Here is a 21,456-nt window from a genome sequence, read left to right on the forward strand (position 1 = left end):
TTTTTGGTATTGTCTATTAGGTTTCCTAAAACCTTCTGGACCTGTATGATTTTCTTTCTCAATATTTGGAAAAATTTCTGCTATTATTTTATTGAATATGTTTTCTGTAGCTTTCATTTGTATCTCTTCATCTTCTATGCTTATGATTTGTAGGTTTGGTCTTCTAATGACATCCCAGACATTTTGCATGTTCCATTCCTAATTTCTTATTTTTTCTTTATCTCTCTCTGAATGCTCTAATTCCTCCATCTTGTCTTTAAGTCCTCATATTCTGTCTTCATCTTGATCCCATCTATTCATTAGGCTATCAAGTGGTTTTGGCTTATTAGATTTGACTTTATTGAGCTTTTCATTTCCAGAATTTCAATGTGCATTTTTTTCAGGATTTCTGTATTTTTACCAAATTTCTTTTTCATATTCTGTAGCGTCTTCCTTACTCAGATTTTTATTTGTATTCTCTTAGAATTCATGCAGGCATTTACACATGACCTTTTTAGTTTTTTTTTTTTTTTTTTTTTTTTTGTGCAACTGGGATTTGAACTTAAGGTTTCACATGTGCAAATCAGTTGCTCTATTGCTTGAGCTATGCCACCAGTCCATTCTGTTCTGGATATTTTGGAGATGGGGTCTCATGAACCCTTTGCCTGGGCTGGCCTTGAGCCTCTGTATACCCAGTCTCAACCTCCCGAGTAGCTAGGATTACAAGCAGGACACACTGGTGCTCAGTTATTTTGTGAAACTCTATATGAAATGTTTTGTTGTAAAAGCAGAAGCATTTAAAAAGGTAAAAGGACAAGAGAGTTGGTATCTTAAAAGGCATTCCATTTCACTTAATTGCTGGTAGTCTTATAGAAACAGCTTTTTGGAACCAGCTATTTTGTTGATATTTCTCTGCATGTTTCCTTCACTCTTCTCATCCAGCTGTAAACTGACTTTCCTGCTCACATTCATTTGTTTGTACATGGCCTCATCATGACAATCTCAAAGTGATAGCTTCAGAGTAAAGTAGCATCTACATGACTCTGGATCTCCTGTCTACAATTAAGTATCCATGTCTATCCACAGTAGAGTGCATCTAACTACTTCAGTCAGTTTTGTTCTGGGACTGGGGTTGGGAGTATAGGAATAGGGTCAAATAGCACAAAGGACTGTCCCACTACTTTCCTTTTCCTTTGCCCCACCATTCCTTTTACAATGATGTGAAGAGAGTTACCCTCCTCAGATAAGTGGGTGCTATCTATTTTGCTTGTTAATGGGCAATTTTGAGGATTAAATGGAAAGGTATAATTTCTTCCTTTAGCACCTATATGGAGAGGTATATTATGACTGAAAGGGGTGCTTCAAAACATATTGTTTCTCCTAGATTTCCTTCTTAACTTTTCTAACTTTGGGTCCAGTTTTTTCACTGTCCAGGCAGCTCTATTCTTACAAAGCCATGACAGGATATTTTAAAATTCCAATAGAAAATCCTAAAAGAAAAGTCTGTAGAATCACTAGTGACTATTGAGAACCTATTTTCTCAATCTTCCTCCATGTTGTGTTCTTTGTATTTTCAAGATTATAATATATTATGTATCTGAATTGCTGAAAAAATTGAAGTTTAAGGTATATGTATATAAAGTGTATGCTGTATTAGTGTACTAATGATAATTAAAAAATGGAAAAAGGAAAAAATAGCACAAAGGATCTGTCCTTTCTAGGGTTATTAGCAGAGTAGGTTCTCAAAGAAGAAATTTTTTGTATCTCTGGCATATGTTATAAATAATTTTATTTTTATATATAATGTGAATTAAGTATACAGCAAGGCAAATAATATTTTAGCCTGAAAGTGTTTTCCACTCTTCTTTTGAATTAAATTGTGGTAGCTTCATAAAATGATCACAAAATGAGAACAATCTGACTTCTAGATAGAACCCCTTTAAATGAATATCTATATTTAAGATTTTATTTTTTATATAAAAATCTTACCAAATCTTGACTTTAACTCTATCCCTTAAAATTAAATAGTGTATTTCACATTTTAAAATTAGTCTATTCATGCAATATAGACATTAAAACATATTTTAGGAAAATCACTTCTGTTTTATGTACATTTCTAGCATTACTTCCTGTGTAACTTTAAAATCTGAAATCTTCTTAGCATGCTAAGTATATACATTATAATACACTGAAGGATTAAGCTTCTCTGTTTTGTGTAAGATTAATCCCTTTTATATAGATTACCACTTGACCTGACAGAAATATGATTGCAATTCAGGAAAAAAATGGATAAGTAAAACATTTCATTGTTTTATATAGGACGTTATGCCTCTTGAGTCAATGTTGTACAATTCTCAACATTAAATTTAAATAAACCTTATAAACACATTTTCCTTAGAGTTTCATAGCGATCTATAGAGAAGGTATCTCTGACAGTTTGTGTGGTGAAAAAGTACAATTGACTATTTTGTGCCAAAAGAATGCAATCAGATATTTTGTGCTGATTCGCATTTTATTGGAGCAACTTACTTGGTAAGGATAATTTTATTTTTATATGAAAACTTTTACATTATTTTAAACTTTAATTCTCTTATCCTACAAGTGCAGGTAAGTTTTTTTCTGTTTAAGCAAAATAGTTAATCTTATAAGAACCTTGTTCTACTTGCTTTTGGTTTTGAATGAAATCAGTGAAATTATGTACATATAGATGAATTTTAAAATGGAGCATGAAAAAAATGAAGATAACTGATATAGTATGGGGATTAATGTGTTTTTAAGAAATAGTCAAAGGAAATAATGCCTAGTTTTGTTTTTCTTTTTCCGAACAGATAGTATAAAAGAATTTAAGTGTATCATTCTAGGTAAATAGTTTAGTGATAGAGCAGAAATAGTGACTTTAAATAAAATTTTTTTAATAGAAAGTTAGAAACAGAACCATACATGGTGGTGTGTGCCTGTAAGTCCAACACTTGGGAGACTGAGACAGGAGGCTTTAGAGTTCATAGCCAGCCTGTGCTACATTGCCAGACCTTGTCTCAACTCTGCCCCCTACAAAAAAGTTAGAAATAAAAATTGTAATAGATTTTTACATAACAAGAAAAATATTTATGTGTAATTTATTAGAATAATTGTGAGAAAAAAAGAATCTTATATTCCTCCCTTCCAACTACCCTGTCTTACCCTCCTCACTTCCAAGCCCCAGTCCCCATACCCTTCCCTAGTGTCTCTTTCAGCTTTTTTTTTTTTTGAATTCTAGATGAAGAATTAAAAAACAAATTCACATACTTTCTAGTCATCTTATCTTTTTCACTGCTGAGCTACCTATTAAGGTCTTTGACCCTCTTTTTTTCAGTACTGGGGTTAGAACTCAGATCCTCAAGCTTGCTCTCTACCACTTGAGCCATGCCCCCAGCCCTATTTTGCTTTAGTTATTTTTTGAATAAGGTGTTGTGTTTTTGTCTGAGCTGCCCTTGGACCATGATCCTCCTACCTATGCTTTCTGTGTAACTGGGACCACACAGATGTGCCACCACATCTGACTTGTTGGTTGAGATGTGGCTTTCACTAACTTTTTGCCTGGTCTGGCCTTGAACTGTGATCCTCCCAATCTCTACTTCCTAAGTAACTGAACTACAGGTATGAACCACCACACCCAACATTTGGCTCATTTTTAAATTGAGTTGTTTTCTTATTGTTGAGTTTTAAGAGTTCTTTATATATTTTGGGTAACAGTCCTTTATGAGATACTTTCTTTTGCAAATATTTTCTTCCTGCCTTTAGCTTGTATTTTCATTCTTTTGATAGTGTCTTTTTGTGGAGTGTAACATTTTTATTTTAATGAAATCCAGCTTATCAGTTCTTTCTTTCATGGATCATGCCTTTGATGTCCTATCTATAACAAATCCCAGGTATATAAATTTTCTCCTATGTTATCTTTTAGGAGTTTTATATTTAGGCTTGTGACCCATTTTTGAGTTAATTTTTATGAAGCTTATAAGGTCTGTGTCTAAATTAATTTTTTTTGCATATGATGTCTAGTTGTTACAACACCATTTATTGAAAAGATTTATGTTTTGTCTTGCATTTGATCCTTTGTCAAGGAAAAATTGATGATATAATGCTGATCTACTTCTGAACTCTCTATTCTGTTCTATTGATCGATTTGTCTATTCCTTCACCAGTACCACACTCTATTATTGTAGCTTTACAATAAGTCCTGAAGTTGGGTAGTGTTAATCCTCTTTGTTTTTCTCCTTCAATATTGCATTGATATTCTGGGTCTTTTACCTCTCTACATGCATATTAGAATCAGTTTATTGATATTTATAACTTGCTAAGATATTCACTGGGATTGATTCAATCTATAGATCAAGTCAGGAAGGCTTGATATCTTGACAATAGTGACTCTTCCTACCCTCAAACATGCAATATCTATCATTTATTTTACCCTTTGATTAGGGTTTTACAGTATTCATTATATAGATCTTGTACATATATTGTTAGATTTGTACTTAAATATTTCCTTTATTGGAGTGAGCTAATGTAAATCATATTTTTTTTTCTGAAGTGTTGAAGATTGAACCCAGGGCCTTGTGCAAGCAAGGCAAGTACTCTATCACTGAACCACATCCCCAGCCCTATGTAGTATGCTTTAATTTAAGGACTACAATTATAATTGCATATTAATTCCAGGAGTTTTCTTGTCATTCTTTTAGGTTTTCTTCCATGAGTTAAAAAAAGATTACTAAAATATAGGAAAAGTCTTAAAAACTTTGCTACTTCTGAAAGCTGTTTTTTGGAGTTATTTCAGAAGACAGCAGATCTGAATAGATTTCTTTCAGAGGCTTCAAAATCACAAAATAAAACTAGAGTTGGGTGTGGTAGCTCAAGCCTATAATCCCACTACTCAGGAAGGTGATATCAGAAGGATCATGGTTGAAGGCCAGTCTGGGCAAAAAGTTTGTGAGATCCTATCTTAAACAATGCCTGGGTGTGGTGGTGCATGCCTGTCATCTCAGCTATTCAGGAAAGCATAAAGAGAAGGACTTAGGTCCAAGCCAGCCCAGGCACAAAGCGAGATCCTATCTCAATAATAACTAAAGCAAAAAGGGCTGGCAGCATGGCTTAAGTGGTAGAATGCCTGCCTAACAAGTGCAGGGCTCTGAGTTCAATGGCCCCAGTACCTCAAAATAAATAATAAATAAATAAATGAAACTGTGTTACATGTTTTTTAAAACTGTAAAATGAGCACAACACAAAATTTATCATCTTAAACCATTTTAAGTGTATGGTTTGGTAGGTTGAATATATTTGCACCCTTGTGAAACCAATCCCTAGAACTTACCTTGCAAAGCTATACCCATTAAAAAATAACTCCTGGTTTCCCTTTCTCCTAAGCCCCTGGCAACCACAATTCTACTTTCTGTTTCTATGAATTTAATCACTCCAGATACCTCATATCAGTGGAATCATACAATAATTGTTTTTTTATGATTGGCTTATTTCACTTTTGCATGATATTGTATAACATCTTCAAAGTCTATCTGCGCTATAGTGTATGTTAGAATTGCCTTCCTTTTTAAGGCTGAACATCCCAATGTGTGTGTATATATATATATATATATATATATATATATATATATATATACACCACATTTTGTTTATCCTTTCATCTGTTGATGAACATTCGAGTTGATTCTACCTTTTGGCTTTTGTGAATAATACTGCTATTAACATGGGTACATAGATACCTGTTTTGAATTCTTGCTTTTAGTTCTTTTGGGTATATATAAGAAGTAGAATTGCAGGATCATATAGTAGTTCTAGTTTTACTTTTTAAGAATTGCTGTACTCCCTACCTTCCTTCCTCTCTCCCTCCTTGTCTTCCTTAGCAATAGTCATACTAATGTGTAAGTGGTGGCATGTCATTGTGACTTTGGTTTTTTATTTCCCAAAGGCTGAGCTGTGATAACCCCTGCTGCCAATTCTGCAGCCCCACTGGGAGCCTCAACTGCAACTTTGGGAACATTGTGTCTGCAGACACTATAACAACAGTGGCTCTTGCCACCACTTCTACAGAGCTGATGATTTGACCATTGTTACCTTGGTGTACTGGCCAAACTTTCATCACGTCAGTGGTGGAGGCCCCATCCAGCTGCCACTACTTCTCCAGTTGCTGTGGCAACCATCAAGACCATGATGATTGGCTAAAGAAAGACCTTGGCCTTGGATCTGGCTGTTCCAGATGATTCTACCCACAGCTGCTACAGGTATCTCCGTCTACGCTGTGGTGCTTTCAGCTGTTCCCACTCCTGTCCAAAAGGAGCATTTCCCACACCCATGAGAACCAGGGCAGGTGAGTCCAGAACACCTGTGTAGATTGGCATGACAGTGCTAATATGAGCAGCACTCCTGTCATCCTCATCATCTGGAAATTCAGTCCTATGCACTACACTATGCCTTGCAATATAAACCTGTATAAAGCCTTGTTCAGAAAGCCTCCTTCATGTGGTCATTTTGCCTATTTGCAATTTCTATCTCAGGTAGAGTAGGCCCAGTGGTTGTACTGAGAGCTGGTAACACCATGCACTGCTATCCCTGAGAACAACCAGAAGAGCTCCAGAGAGCTGCATGGAGAGTTTCAGAAGAGCTGTGGAGAGCTGACGGGAGCTACCTCCAGTAGAAGAGCTGCTGTGAGCAGCTAAGATCAAGCTCCTGAGAGCTGAAGTTCTGGCTGCTGACAGCTGCTAACTGCAGCTTCTGAGAGCTGCTAGAGCGCTGTTAACACTGTCCCTGAGAGCCACTGGCACTCAGGGCTGTGACACTCAGGAGCTATACTTTGTATTTTTGTGATTTCTATTTGAAATGAGCAAAAGGGCTCTCAGTGGAATAATAACAAACACCGTAGATACATTCTTGAAAGAGGGCTGTGAGCCTGTCAGTGCTAGGTCAGATATGACCTTGCTGTTCCTTCCTGTGTTATCTTTTTTTAGAACCATGGAAGCACGTTCATAATCCTCCCAAGCTCTGGTAGAGCAGGAATACCAGTTCATTGGAATATTTAATAAACATCCCCAGAGTCACAGTATTAGGAAATACACTTATAAGTTACGGGCTTTATCAAAGGTCTCATTTATAATATATTCTTACATATTTTAGTTAATTTTTCCAGAGGTACGTGGAGTTGAGAAAGTGGTAAGTTTTTTGTTTTCAGTTTTTACTTACATAACTAACTTATCATTATTAACATCATGATTATATAGAACGACATACATGTATTCATAAGTACATTTTATCTTTGCACTTAAACTTTTTACTTTTTAGCATAGACTATGACGTCCTCACAGAACCTAGAAACAGCACTGGACTTTTCTACCAGCCTCTCACATTGTTGAAAAAGACAATAGATGTGCAAAAGGACATGGTAGATCAAGAGATGTGGTTTGTATTTTGTGTGAATGACTTTTTCTGGAAAAAAAAATGTCATCTTGACAAAAGATTTTTAAGTAATATAATTTTTTATTAAAAATATTAACTTTTGATTACAGAAAAAATAATAATGAAAATTTGTTGGTAACCACATATCCTATCTCACATATTATAAATTACTAAAATTTTTTACAGCAGTGACAAATTAAAAAATCTGAGTTTCATGTTCTTTCTTCATCATTGTCTCTGGTAGAGGTATATATGATTAGAAAGTAGAAAGAAAAATCTTAAGTATAAACACCTGTAATCTATCTTATTATTTTTTTGTAGTACTAGGGTTTGATTCTTTTTTTTTTTTTGCAGCACTGGAGTTTGAACTCAGGTCCTCATGCTTGCTAGGCAGGCGCTCTTTACCTCTTGAGCCGGTCCACCAGCCTTTTTTGTAGTACCAGAGTTTGAACTTGGGGCCTTGCACTTGCTAGGCAGGTACTCTACATTTGAGCCACACCCCCAGCATAGTCTAACTTTTAATAAGATTTAATTTTATGATTTAACTTATGTAGTATTTCAAGAAAATATTATTGTAGACATCTATCATTGTAAAATATTATCTGCTAATGAATGGGTGTCAGAACTGTGAAGGGTAGAACATTTGCCTAGCAATTATGAGCCCCAGTTCAATCCCCAATAACCCGATCCCCCGCCAAAAAAAAAATGAACTGTGAATGGTCTGAGATTTTACCAGACTTGGAAGTTACACTTTCATGGATACTGATAGAAGCCATTAAGACTCTTGGGGTCAGAGACAAAGGACAGTTTATTACATCAATAGACAATAAAGTTCAACATTGTTCTTTTTTCTTGCATTTATTCCTGAGCCACATTCCCATCTGCCAGTGTGAAAAGGGCCAGGTGACACCTGCACACTCTGGGCTGTTTAAGAGAGGAACCTGAGCTTCTGGCCTTTTGCTCCACTGGGAGACAATATCTCTGTTCCAGGGGCGGCCAGAGCCTCCTGGCAGTAATTTGAAAGATACAAGGTCAAGGCTGAAATTTTTGTTTAATAAGCATTTTATTTGTAATGTAAATTAATAAACTAAAACCAGAGGAGGAAGAATTTTAAATACTAGGGTGAACAAAGTTTAAATATTGTACTTCTGAAGTACCAAACAATGTACAATTTAAAACATTTCCAAAATTTGTACATTATTGAAAGTAAGTAGGTTAAAGGCTTTTATTTAGGATCACTTTGTTATTATGCTGTGCTACATGTATCAGCTTTCTTTTTTAAAAATCCACATAGGGAGGTTTTAATTGAGTCAGGGCATGAAAAAGATGTGAAAAGGTAGGTTTCTTTTTGAAGTTAAAAAAGGTTCTTATTTATACCAAACCAAAGTGAACCATTCTGAGGGAACCACCATCTTCAACATCCTGTAAGTAAATAGATAAAATTAAAATAGGATCATGCTTAAGCAGTAAAAATTCAGTTAGTATTTATATCTTTATTGTTTTTAATTTAGGTATTTAAAGACAATGAAACAATTATTTTAAATGCACTGTACATATGCAAAGAGAACTGCATATTTATCTTAAATTAAAATTTATAGTCATAAAAATATAGTCATAAAATTAGTCAAGAATGAATATCTGAAACATAAAAAGGCAAAGAAGAAGGAATAGGATGTTAGTTGGAATTTGGAAACATCCGAAGACTCCTGCAACAAAAAAATTGTTATTGTGGGTCTGCCTATTGTGTTTTTTAAGTACTGTGTGTTTAAAGAACATGAATTCTTTAATTTAAAAATATTTTTTCTAACTGAGTGTTTACTTGATAGTGACTCGAGGTAACAGATCATAGTTTTGGGGTTTTTTTTGGCAATACTAGGGTTTGAACTCAGGGTCTTACACTTACTAGACAAATAACTCTATCTACCAGTTGAGCCATACTCATATCCCTTTTTGCTTTTAGTTATTTTTCATATGGGACTCAAATCATTCTGAACCTATGCCTTCTAAGTAGCTGGGATTGCAGGTATGGGCCACCACAGCAAACTTGTTTGTTGAGATGGGATTTGCTAACTTTTTGCCTAGGCTGGCCTTGAACTGTGATTCCCCCGATTTTTGCCTTCCACATAGCTGGGATTATAGTCAAGAGCCTCTATGACCAGCCTAAGATCATAGTTTCATAAGTCTTTTATAACATTTTATGAATGTGTAAAGAGATATTAATGAGAACTGTATCTGCTTTCCATTTGTTATTCTTTCATGTTATGATGGGATTCTAAAATTAGAGGATGTTTGAAAGTGAGACTAAAGATGAGTTGATACTCTTTTAAAACTAACACAGGATACTTTTGGCAAATTTGAAGGTAGCCTACTTGGAGTTGAAATGATAAAGCTGAAAGGTAAAGAGAATAGACATAACGGCACTTATACTACAATGTTGTTGGAGACATTTTTCTTAAAGTTTAGGTGAAAATAATTTATTGTAAAATAAATTTTTGTTGTGTTGGGCTATTTTAAAATTATTTAAGCCTGGGGGGGTGTAGCTCAGTGATAGAGCACTTGCCTAGCATCTGCCAGACCCAGGGTTAATTGCCAGCACCAGAAACAAATTAAAGTTATTACTTATATCTTAAAAGTTATTTTTGTTAAGAGAAGCTTTTCATAAAGCTTACATTTATACTACTTTAAATAGTTATATCTTGACAATAACAGGTTTGGGGTGGGCAGGTAAGGGAAACGTGTGTGTATATGTGTTCATGTGCCTGTGGATACTGAAGTGCACAAAATTAAAAAAAAAACCTGGAAAAACAAGAAGAATGAGTAATTTAATACTGCCTGGGGCTTGTGCCTGTGTGCTGGCAGGTTTAGTGGTTTTAGGTAGCTTTCAATTTAAACACAAAACATAAGCATTGTCATTTTAAAAACATAAGCCCCAACTCTTGGCTTATAAACCACCATACTGAAGTCTTAGCTTCTATACCATTAGAATGATCACTATGAAACCTGGAGTTAGATTTTGGTCTCCCCCCAACTGACAGAGGTCCTACTTAAATTATTTTATTTTCTTAATATCTGTATAGATTTGTTCACTGGAAGGCCAGGCTATATACCCCCAAAATTATAATGTGACTTAGCCATTTTCTTTCCCCCTTCTCTTCCTCTCTCTCTCTCTCTCTGTCTTCCCCATTCTCTATCTTTCCAGTGATCCCAGATTTGTTAAAAAAAAAAAAAAAAAACACAACCCTTTTACTTTGATAAATTTCCTTTAAAATCCATCCTGAGTTTAAAGGACTTACTTTAGGGCATTTCCAAGGGTTTCATGAGAGCTTGCTTCATGCTAAATAACCTTGGGATATTTTGAAGATTAATAAGGTATCTTATGTTTGGTTACTTAATTGTTACTAAACGTATAGACATTAAATAAAATTTGGAAAACAGAAAAGTATGAAAATTTACACAGTTCCATATAAAACTACAGTTAATATGTATTTGTTTTGAGTATCTTTTTCCACATTTTAATAAATAAAAATAAATTATACTAAACACAGCTATAAATGTTGTATATATAATCGTATATTCTTTCTTTTCCTTTTTTTTTGCCCTCTCTTTGGACTTTTGTTTGTTTGTTTTAAACTGGGGTTTGAACCGAGGGCCTCAGGCTTGCTAGACAGATCCTCTTCACATGAGCCACTCCACCAGCTGTGTTGGGTATTTTTGAGATGGGTCTTGAGAACTGTTTGCCCTGGCTAGCCTTGGATTTTGGGCCTCCTGACCTCTGCCTCCTAAGTACCTAGGAGTACAGGTGTGAGCCATTGGTGCCTGGCTCTCTTTGAACACTTTCTTATGTTCCCAAGTGGGCTTTGATTTTAATATCTGAGTTTTATTCTATCAGACACTATACCTTTACTTAGCCACTCCTTTCTTGATTGAACTTAGGTGATTTCTAATTTCTTCTTTTTCATAAATAATCCTATGGTAGACATTCAAAGGCATGAAACCTTTTCTGTATTTAGGATTACTTCCTTGTTATAGAACTATAGAAACAGAATTATTGGACCTAGGCTCATAAAATTTTAGCACTTGATAAACTCTGTAGAATTGGTAGTTTTGCTTTGTTTCTTCACTAGTTTGGGAGGTGATTTTGTTTGGTAATAGGAAGTTGTGGTTCCAAGGGAGAAGGATCTTTCATTTTATTATGTGCTGAAATTGTGCTCACCCTTGACTACAAGTTAATTCCTGTAGTAATTTACAGCAATAAAAGGGTTTTCCCCAGTTTCTCATTTGATTTCTACACATGGTTAAGTGCATTTTCCGAGCCACACCCTACTGCTGTTACCTAATGTTGGGTGATATCAGGTCACTTTCTTTTAAAAGTACACAGAGTTTCCTAAGGAAATTGAACAGACAAGTTAAGGTCTGCTCTGTTACATACTGGATTTCGACCTGTTGCTTACTTAATACGGATTTTTTTCTTTCATGTGATAAGTGATTGTGTCATTATTTTATATTAGGTCTCCTCCATGCTACTAATGATCTCTCATGAAGTTTCTTAATAATAATTAAATTCCTGAAGGTGAATATTTTAGATGTAGAAGAAACCTTAAAATTCTCTAATCCAAAATGCTTTCATTTTATAGATGAGCAACTTGTTTTGCCCCCAGTCACTTATTTAGTGTCAGAGCTGGGATTAGAATTTAGTTCTTAATTTCTCTGTGAAGTGCCTTTTCCACTATAGTTATTTAAAAACATACTAACAAATGACACATTCCACATGCTGATTTCTGATTAACTGCCATGATTCCTGTTTCTGCTGCTGAAGACCCTGGCTTACACTCATGCCAGCAGCCCCGTCCTGTGAAGCAGTAAGATACTTGCCTGAGTGAGTTGACCAGAAATTCAAGTTTTACAATTAAACACTAATTCTGCTTCTTGTATGTTTACTATTGCATGAAATTTCCATTTTTTTTCTTTTTGTGGTACTGAGGATTGAACCTAGGTCCTCACACATACTATGAAAGCATTCTAACACAGATATATCTCCAGCCCTAGGGATGTCTTTTTAGTCAACATTACAGAATTTTGGTGCTTGGCATTGTTTCTAGAGTGTAGACTCAGCTTTAAGTATAGCACTTGCCAGTGGCTGGTTTAAGGCTCCTGGTACTTAGGAGAGACAGGTTAGTAGATAAGCTAATTATCTAATGTCCTAATTTCTTCTGTGTTAAGTAAACCATTGAAAGGAATGGTTTTTCAAAGAAAAAAAACATCAAAGAAACATCTATGTGAACAGGATTTGTCTTTTTTCAAAACCCTACCTGAAAATGTTTCTCGGTTTTCTAATACATGCATTCTATAGCCCTTGTTCTTGAGTGTGAATATGCTAGAAAAATGTTTCTTCAGACATATTTATTATTTGTATACTGTAAAAAATTACATCAATAACAATAATAATGAACCATGTTTTGAAATTTATAAAATTCACATTACCTAATTTGACATGTCACTTAATACTAATATAGTAAATCAAATTACACTCATTTCACAGATGAGAAAACAGGCAAAAAAAGTGTGCAGCAGTGAGACATTAGTGGGTCAAAACTAGAACTGAGATCATTTGCATATAAATCCTGCATTTGTTTTTTTGTTACATCCTGATGAATCCTAAAGTAAACCTATTTCCCTCTTTGGCCTTGCCTCCTTAAATTCATAGCTAAACTCAGTTTTAATTACATAAAACAGCATCAGTATTCAACATCTCTTACTGTCTATTTTAGATATTATATATAACATAGGAACTATCCTATATTTTTAAGGAAAGTTTATAGCTGCAAATGCCTACATTAAAAAGCCAGAGCAATCTCAAATAACCTACTCAGGCACCTCAGCTCTTAGAAAAACAAAAATATGCCAATACCAAAATTAGAAGAAAAAAAATAAAGATCAGATCTGAAATTAACAAAATAGGGACCTAAAAATAAAATGCAAAGGGTACATGAAAAAAGAATTGGATTTTGAAAGAATAAAGGAGACCGATAAGCCCTTAGTCAAACTAACCAAAAGAAACAAAGAAGATGCCCCAAATAAATAAAATTAGAGATAAAAAAGTAACATTACAACAGACATCAATGAAATTGAAAGGATAGTTAGAGAATATTTTGAAAACTATAATAATTAAAACATCTAGAAGAAATAGATAAGTTTCTAAACACATATGACCTGCCAAAAATGAGCCAAGAATATACAAATAACTTAAACTGATCAAAAACTAGCAATGGGATTAAAACAGTAATAAAAAGCCTCCCAACAAAGACAAGCTCATGGAAGGATGGATTCACAGCTGAATTCTACCACACCTTTAAAGTCTCCTTATACTATTCCACAAAATACAAAGGGAAGCAATGCTTCTAATACAAAGCCAGTATTATGCCAATACCAAAACCGGATACCAACATAACAAAAACAATAGGCCAATTTCCTTAATGAACATAGATGCAGAAATCGTCAATAAAATAACTGCATATCAAATTCAACAACACATTAAAAAAATCATACACCATGATCAAGTTGGCTTTTTTTATGAATGTAAGGATGGTTCAACATATACAAATCAATAAATGTAATACAGCATATAAACAAAAGCAAAGAGAGGAATCACATTATCATCTGAAGAGAAGCAGAAAAAGTCTTAGATAAAATCCAACATCCCCTAGTAATAAAATCCCTGAAGAAACTACAAATAGAAGGTTCCATACTTCAACGTAATAAAGGCAACATATGACAGACTTATTACCAAAAGCAGAATGAATGGAAAAAAATTGAAAGCATTTCCTCTAAAATCAGGAACAAGACTAGGATATCCATTATCACCACTCTTACTCAACTCAGTGCTTGAATTATTAGCCAGAGAAAGGCAAGAAAGAAAAGGGATACAAAGAGAAAAGGCAGATGTCAAACTACCCCTTCACAGCCATAGGATCCTATAAAGACCCCCAGATTCCACCAGAAGAATCTTAGATCTGATAATAGACACTTTCAGTAAAGTAGCATATAAAAAACCGTAGCTTTTCTATACACCAGCAATGAACTCACTGAAAAGGAAGTCAGGAAAGTAAACCTATTCATAATAGCCTTCAAAAACAAACAAACAAACAAACAAACAAAAAAAGATGGAAAGATCCTCCCCCCCCATGTTCATGGATTGGCAGAATACATATAGCTAAAATTGCCACACTACCAAAAGTGATATACAAATTCGTGTGATACCCATTAAAATTCATTCTGTGCATTCATTCTGACATTCTGTGCAGAAAAACAATCACAAATTCATGTGGAAGCACAAAAGACCCTGACTAGCCAAAGCAATCCTGAGCAAAAATAGCAGTGTTGGAGGTATTACAATATGTGACTTTTGTAGTAACAAAAACAGCATGGTACTGGCAGAAAAACATACACACAGATCAATGGGGTAGACCAGAAGATCCAGAAATAAGCCCAAGCGGCAATGCCATATAATTCTTGACAAAGTTTCCAAAATCACATCAGAAAAAAGATAGCCTCTTTAAAAAGTGGTGCTGGGAAACTGGATATTCACATTTAAAAGACAAACTAGATCCCTATCTCTCACCCTGTACCAAACTCAAAATTGATCAAAGACTTCAATATAAGATTTGAAACTCCTACAGAAAAAATATAGAGGAAACACTTGAAGATACAAGCATAGGCAAGGACTTTCTGAATCGGACTCCAATAGCTCAAGGGAATAAGAGAAAAACTGACAAGTGGGATGCATAAAATTAAAAAGCTTCTGCACAGCAAAAGTAACAAAACAGAATGGAGAGACAATCTATAGAATGGTAGAAAATCTTTGTCAGATAGCCTTCTGACATGGAATTAATATTCAGAATATACGAAGAACCCCACAATTAAATACCAGAAGTAATCCAATTGACAAATGAGCAAATGAACTGAACAAATGACCAATAAATACCTGAAAAAATGTTCAACATCCTTACCCATCAGGGAAATGCAAATCAAAACTACAGTGAGATTCTATCTTACCCCAGTTAGAATAGTTATCATCAAGAAAACAAACAACAAATGCTGGTGAAGATGTGAGCAAAAAGGAATTCCTATTCATTGCTAGTGGGAGTATAAATTAGTCCAGCTACTATTTAAATCAGTATGGAGGTTCCTCAAAAAATTTGAAATAGAACTTCTATGTGTCCAGCCACCATACCACTTCTGGGTACATAGTCTAAGGAATCAAAGACAGCTTATTTTAGCTGTATACTCATGTTTCTCATGGCACTATTCATAATTGCCAAATTATGGAATCAGCATAGGTGCCCATCAATGGATGAGTGAATAAAGGAAATGTTGTATATATCCAGAATGGAGTTTTACCTGGCTATTAAGAAGAATGAAATTGTCATCTGCTGTAAAATGGATGGAACTGGATCATCTTGTTAAGTTAAATAAGCCAGTCCCACAAAGACAAGAATCACATTCTCTCTCATTTGTGGATGCTAGTGGGAAACAAAGCAAAACAAAACAAAGGTCATGAAAGTAAAGGGGGACTACAAGGGAGGTGAAAAGGAAAAGGGGGAGGGAGGAGAGGAGAAAAAGAATAATAGGAGGTGAATATGATCAAAATATATGCATGGATGGAAATGCCATGAAACCATTTACTATGTACAATTTAATATATGCCAATAAAACCAAATAAAAAGTAAAAAATCCTTGGAGGAAAGCATAAGCATAAAAATAGTTCATCACTTACTCTATTTCAGTAAATATTTAAAAATAATGTCATCCATCTAGCAAATTAATAAGTTTGTGATAGAAGTATTAGTGAACACAAAGATTACTACTTTGTCAATAACTTGTAGAAGTTACACACTTATACCTCAGGCTGTTCTTTATTAATGTAATTGTCAATATGTAAATACACACACAAATATATGAATATGTATACACACACACTTCTGCACCACTCTCCTTGTTGGACTTAACTCTCCTGTTGATAGTAAAAATAGAACATAAGCAGCATATTTCTATGTCTGCCATATTTACACATTTAAAAATGAATTTCTGCCCTTTCCAAGTTTAAGATTTCTTGCAGACAGTGTGATAATAAGTAGTATAGGCAAGATGTAGATGTGTAACAACATGAATTGTTTCCTACTTGACAATGACCAAAGTCAGTGGGAGGGAACAAGAGGTGTGCTCCATACCTGGAAACTCATGGAAATATGAAGACCTAAGTTAACCTTTAAATATCTACTGAAGTTTAAAAGAAAACTCAAATTCTTTCCCTCAGATTTTGTCTTGAGTTCAAACACTTCTCAAAATCTCCCCTAAAGCTAGTTGGACCTCTAACAATTTCATTTCTTTTAATTTTTCATTGTGATGAAATATACATAACATAAAACTTACCATTTTAACTGTTTTACATATATGGAACAGTGGGATTAGATGCATTTCACATTAGTACTATCCATATCTTCAGGGCTTTTCCATAATCCCAAATTGAAATTTATATACCCACTATAGAACAATTTCCCTCCAATATGTCAAGTGATATAATTGATATTAGAGACGTAATAGCAAATGACTCAAGATACTTGAGGTAGAGTGGCAGGAGATGAAATTGGAGAGAAAGGCACAGGCTAAGTCATGGACAGTCTTATACATCATAATAAGGAGCTTGGGCTTTATTTCAGGCAGGGGAATGATACTTAGGTAGATCACTTACACAGCACTGTGGAGACTACATTTGAGGCAGTATTGGCAGGGGTGGGGAGAGACTCAGGACAAGGATAATAATCCAAAAGCAATACTCTAGGTGGAGATGTTTAGGACATAAACTACAATAGTTATGGGGCTAGATTCTAGAAATATTTAAGAGCAGTAATAACTGAATTTGATGATTGGTTGGATTAGTTGTGAGTGGGCCATAAGGAATCAAGAATGACAAAGTCAGTAAAAGAAGCAGTAAGTTTGGAGCTTGAGAATAGGTAAGACACCTAAAAAACTAGCTAGCATTTGTTGCCCTTAATGCAGAGAAACTAAAGCAGATACCTTAAAGCAACTGAGGCCAATAGGAAAAGGGGAACAGGTACTAGAGAAAAGGTTAGATCAAAAAGAATTAACCTAGAAGGTAACACACACGCACAGGAAATCAATGTGAGTCAATGCCCTGTATAGCTATCCTTATCTCAACCACAAAAACTCTTGTTCCTTCCTATTATTGCTTATACTCTCTCTACAACAAAATTAGAAATAAGGGCAAAATAGTTTCTGCTGGGTATTGGGGGGGGAGAGGGAAGGGGGCAGAGTGGGTGGTAAGGGAGGGGGTGGAGGCAGTGGGGAGAAATGAACCAATCCTTGTATGCACATATGAATAATAAAAGAAAAATGAAAAAAAAAATAAAGAGATTATATAACTCATATCCAATAGGAATTAAAAAAAAAGATGAATTTGACTTTGGATTTGTTATGTTTGGCATATTATCTAGTCAAAGAGTTATTTAGTCATTCATTTTTGTACTCATGTTATTTGACAAATGTCATAGAATTTCATGTCTAACAATAAGACAATGAGCAAAGACAGATAAGCCAGGAATGATAGTGTGACAATGGCGATGAGAAGAGAAGTACAGGGTACTCTAGCACTCCACAAAAGGGACAGTTATTTTGGTCTAGCAATGGCTTACAGCAGCAGTATATATCAATCTGAAGTTTGGGATAGAGTCTAGACCAGAGATATTAATTAATGTCTTTCTGCTACTAATACCTAAGAACTGATAAAAATGTTAAGGGATAATAAATAAAGTTGTCACAGAATAAAAGGGCAGAGGCATGTAAAAAGAGTCATAGAGATAGGTAGAAATGAAATAACAAGGTAGTTGAACTAGCAGAATGTGGTGTAATGGAAGCTAAATACTTCAAGACAAAAATCATATTCAATAATATCAGATACTATAGCTCTGATGAATTATGTATACAATGTAGTATTTAATGATGGGGATGCATTCTACAAAATACATTAAATGATTTCATTGTGTGAACATCATAAAATAAACTAAGAGGGCTTGTTCATATAGTCTGTTGCTGACAGAAACTTTGTATGAAACATGACTGTATAATAATTGTCCATTGCATTTGGCATTTGGAGCTCACTGGTAACTTCCGTGTAAGCAGTTTCAGTGAACTGATGATTATTTAACATAAGAAAAGTGATGGTCTGGCATAAGAAAAAAGAGCTACAAGAAAAAAAATTAAAAACTTAATTTTAAATTGCTAATGTTAGCTAAAACTCATTAAAAATTTTTTTCTCCTTTTATTTTATCGTTGTTACATTTACTTACATGTATATACATTGTGCCACCTTTCCCCCACCACACACCCTACTTATAGGCAGAATCTTTTCTTCCCTCTTCTCCTCTGATGTTGTTGAAGAGAAAACATAAGAGATAATAAGAAAGACATATGTGCTTTCTTCCCTGCCTACTAAAACAGTCTATAAACTAAGATAACCCCCAAAATGAAGGAATAGTAGACTCTAGGCCTAAGGCAGGGAATTTATGAGTTTGGGACATCTCATGCCATAAAAGGAAGGTACTGCCAAGGACTAAGGCAGTCATATCAAAAGGACACAGGAACCAACTTAAAAGAAGACTATTTGAACATCAAAAAACAATAATGACAGCTAGGGGTATAGCTCAGTGGCAGAGTGCTTGCCTGGCACGTTTGAGCTCTGGGTTGGATCTCCAGCACTGCAAAACACAAAGAACCAACAAACCAGCCGAATAATGACTACAGGTGAATGAAATACATCTAGTTTCTAATGATGTATGAGTTCTTAAAGATTTTAAACAGACACTCCCTCATCCCCAGTTTGGGATTTTGAGGTTGCTCATGTATCATCATTACTCTGAACCAAGAATCTAGGGCTAGGGATATAGCTCAGTGGTTCAGTGTTTGCTTGAACCAGGGATCTACAAACTATGACTCAGAGCTCATAGCCAATCCTTTTCCTATTGTGGGGTATAAAAATGTCTTTATATATTTTTAATGGTTAAGAAAAAAATCAAAGAATATTTCATATTGACAATTATATGAAATTCAAATTTTCACTGTTCATAAATAAGGTTTTATTAGAACATTCATTTAAGTACTATCCATGGCTGCATTTTTGCTACAATATAAGAGTTGAGTAGTTGTGACATAGGATCACACAGTCTGCAAAGCCTAAAATATTTTCTATCTGGTCCTTCACAGAAAATGTTTGCAGATTTCTGCCTTGAACATTGATAAATAGGAGAATAAGGTATTCGCCTTGCTTTTTATAAGCTTCCTTTCATAGAAAATAAAAATTTGAAGAGTTTTTTTCACCTTAACATCTTATTAAAATTATTATTAACATATATTAGTTGTACAAATTAATGGGATTCACTGTGGTAGTCCCATATGTGCACACACTGTGTGTTGACCATGTTCATTCACTTTCTTCTACCTTCCTCCTGCTGACCTTCCTTGTAATCCTATTTTCAGTACATGTGAAATTTATTTTTAAGGATATAAATAAATGTTTCTGCATATGAGACAAAACATGCAACATTTGTCTGTGTCTGGTTTATTTCAATTAACATGATGTTCTCCAATTCCATTTTACTGCAAATGACAGGATTTCACTCTTATTTATGACTGATTAACACTCTATCGTGCATATATACCATATTTTATCCATTCATCTGTTGAGGGTCAGCTAGGCTGATTCCATCTCTTAGCTATTGTGAATAGTGCCCTGATAAAGGTATCTCAAGTGTCTCTCTTGTATGCTGCCTCATTTTCATCAGATATATGTACAGGAGTGGGGGATAGTTTTACTTTTTTGAGAAATCTTCATACTATTTTCATAATAACTGTACTGATTGACATTGCTACCAGCTATGAGTAAGGGTCCTCTTTTCTCTACATCCTGCCAGTGTTTGCTGATGCCATTTTGATAATAGCCATTTTAAACTAGGATGGGATGAAATCTCATTGTAGCTTTGATTTCCATTTCCTTAACTATATTTATTGGCTATTTCTATTTCTTCTTTTTGGAAATGTCCATTCAGATCATTTGCCCATTCTTTCTTTTTTTATGAAAAAACTTTAAATTTTAATTCAAAATGATTGATCAATTTGACTAATCATTAGAATGCTCAACATTTCTTATTTTTGGCTATTTCTTATTTTATTTTATTTCTTTTGGCAGTACTGGGGCTTGAACTCAGGGCTTTGCACTTGTCAGCAGGTACTCTATAGCTTGAGCCACACCTCCAGTCCTTCTTATTTTTGGCCATTTCTGTCACACTGAAGTTTTAGTAAATCTGTCCTGTGTTCCCAGCACCACAGCTCCTGTGGCTCTGGGTAGCCATTCCAGAAATGAATCATTACCTTCTGAATTTCATTTAACAAATTTAAAATTATCTTCTACTCACAAAGGATCAAACAAAGATTTCACTCTTCTTATGTAAAAACCTATCATCTCATACAACAACACTTCCTCTGTTGATTTGGCAGCAAGGTCAGGTTTCCATTATAGTCTGTTAATCATATAGTGTAATGGCTAAGGAGGAAAAAAGGAAGATTCATTATTTCCTATTGAAACTATTTTTCTTGAGATTTTTTTTTCCAGACCCTGAATTTCTTCTAAGTCTACAGTAACTCAGTGACAAGATCCACACTTCTTATCAGAACTGTTTTTCTCGTTTGAGATTTTTTTTTTTTTTCAGATCCTGAGTTCCTTCTAAATCTATAGTGATCCAAGCACAGGACTGGGAACAATTACTTCTGAGGCCATTCATTCTCTGATGGGAAAGTTCAGTTCCAACTGGGGAAAGTTACACAGTCCCAGCCTATTCAGCTTAACACAACCTATGACCTAGAAAAATAAATCAAACATCCAATTCTCCTCTTGGGCATTAAAGGAGTTATTTATGCTTTTATAAAAATTGGAACTACATAATGTAAAACACCAAGAAGTCAGATGATGCT

At 34.7% G+C, this 21,456-nt stretch overlaps 1 protein-coding gene across 10 annotated transcripts in view; it reads right to left on the reverse strand.

Annotated features, from left to right (window-relative positions):
- The window catches only part of Wdpcp (WD repeat containing planar cell polarity effector), a 373,249-nt gene that overhangs the window by 6,335 nt on the left and 345,458 nt on the right, over positions 1-21,456 (reverse strand). For 3 of the 10 annotated variants that reach the window (XM_074049841.1, XM_074049845.1, XM_074049843.1), the window contains one exon: positions 7,557-8,838. The exons of 6 other annotated variants lie outside the window; for them this stretch is intronic. In XM_074049841.1, coding sequence (XP_073905942.1) covers positions 8,788-8,838 — 51 coding nt within the window. In that variant the 3' untranslated portion in view covers positions 7,557-8,787. Of the gene's footprint in view, positions 1-7,556; positions 8,839-21,456 lie in introns of those variants that run through there. One more of the 10 variants, XR_012439707.1, reaches the window with a different exon arrangement.

The sequence above is a fragment of the Castor canadensis genome, chromosome 12, assembly GCF_047511655.1.
Source record: "Castor canadensis chromosome 12, mCasCan1.hap1v2, whole genome shotgun sequence".
Lineage (NCBI taxonomy): Eukaryota > Metazoa > Chordata > Mammalia > Rodentia > Castoridae > Castor > Castor canadensis.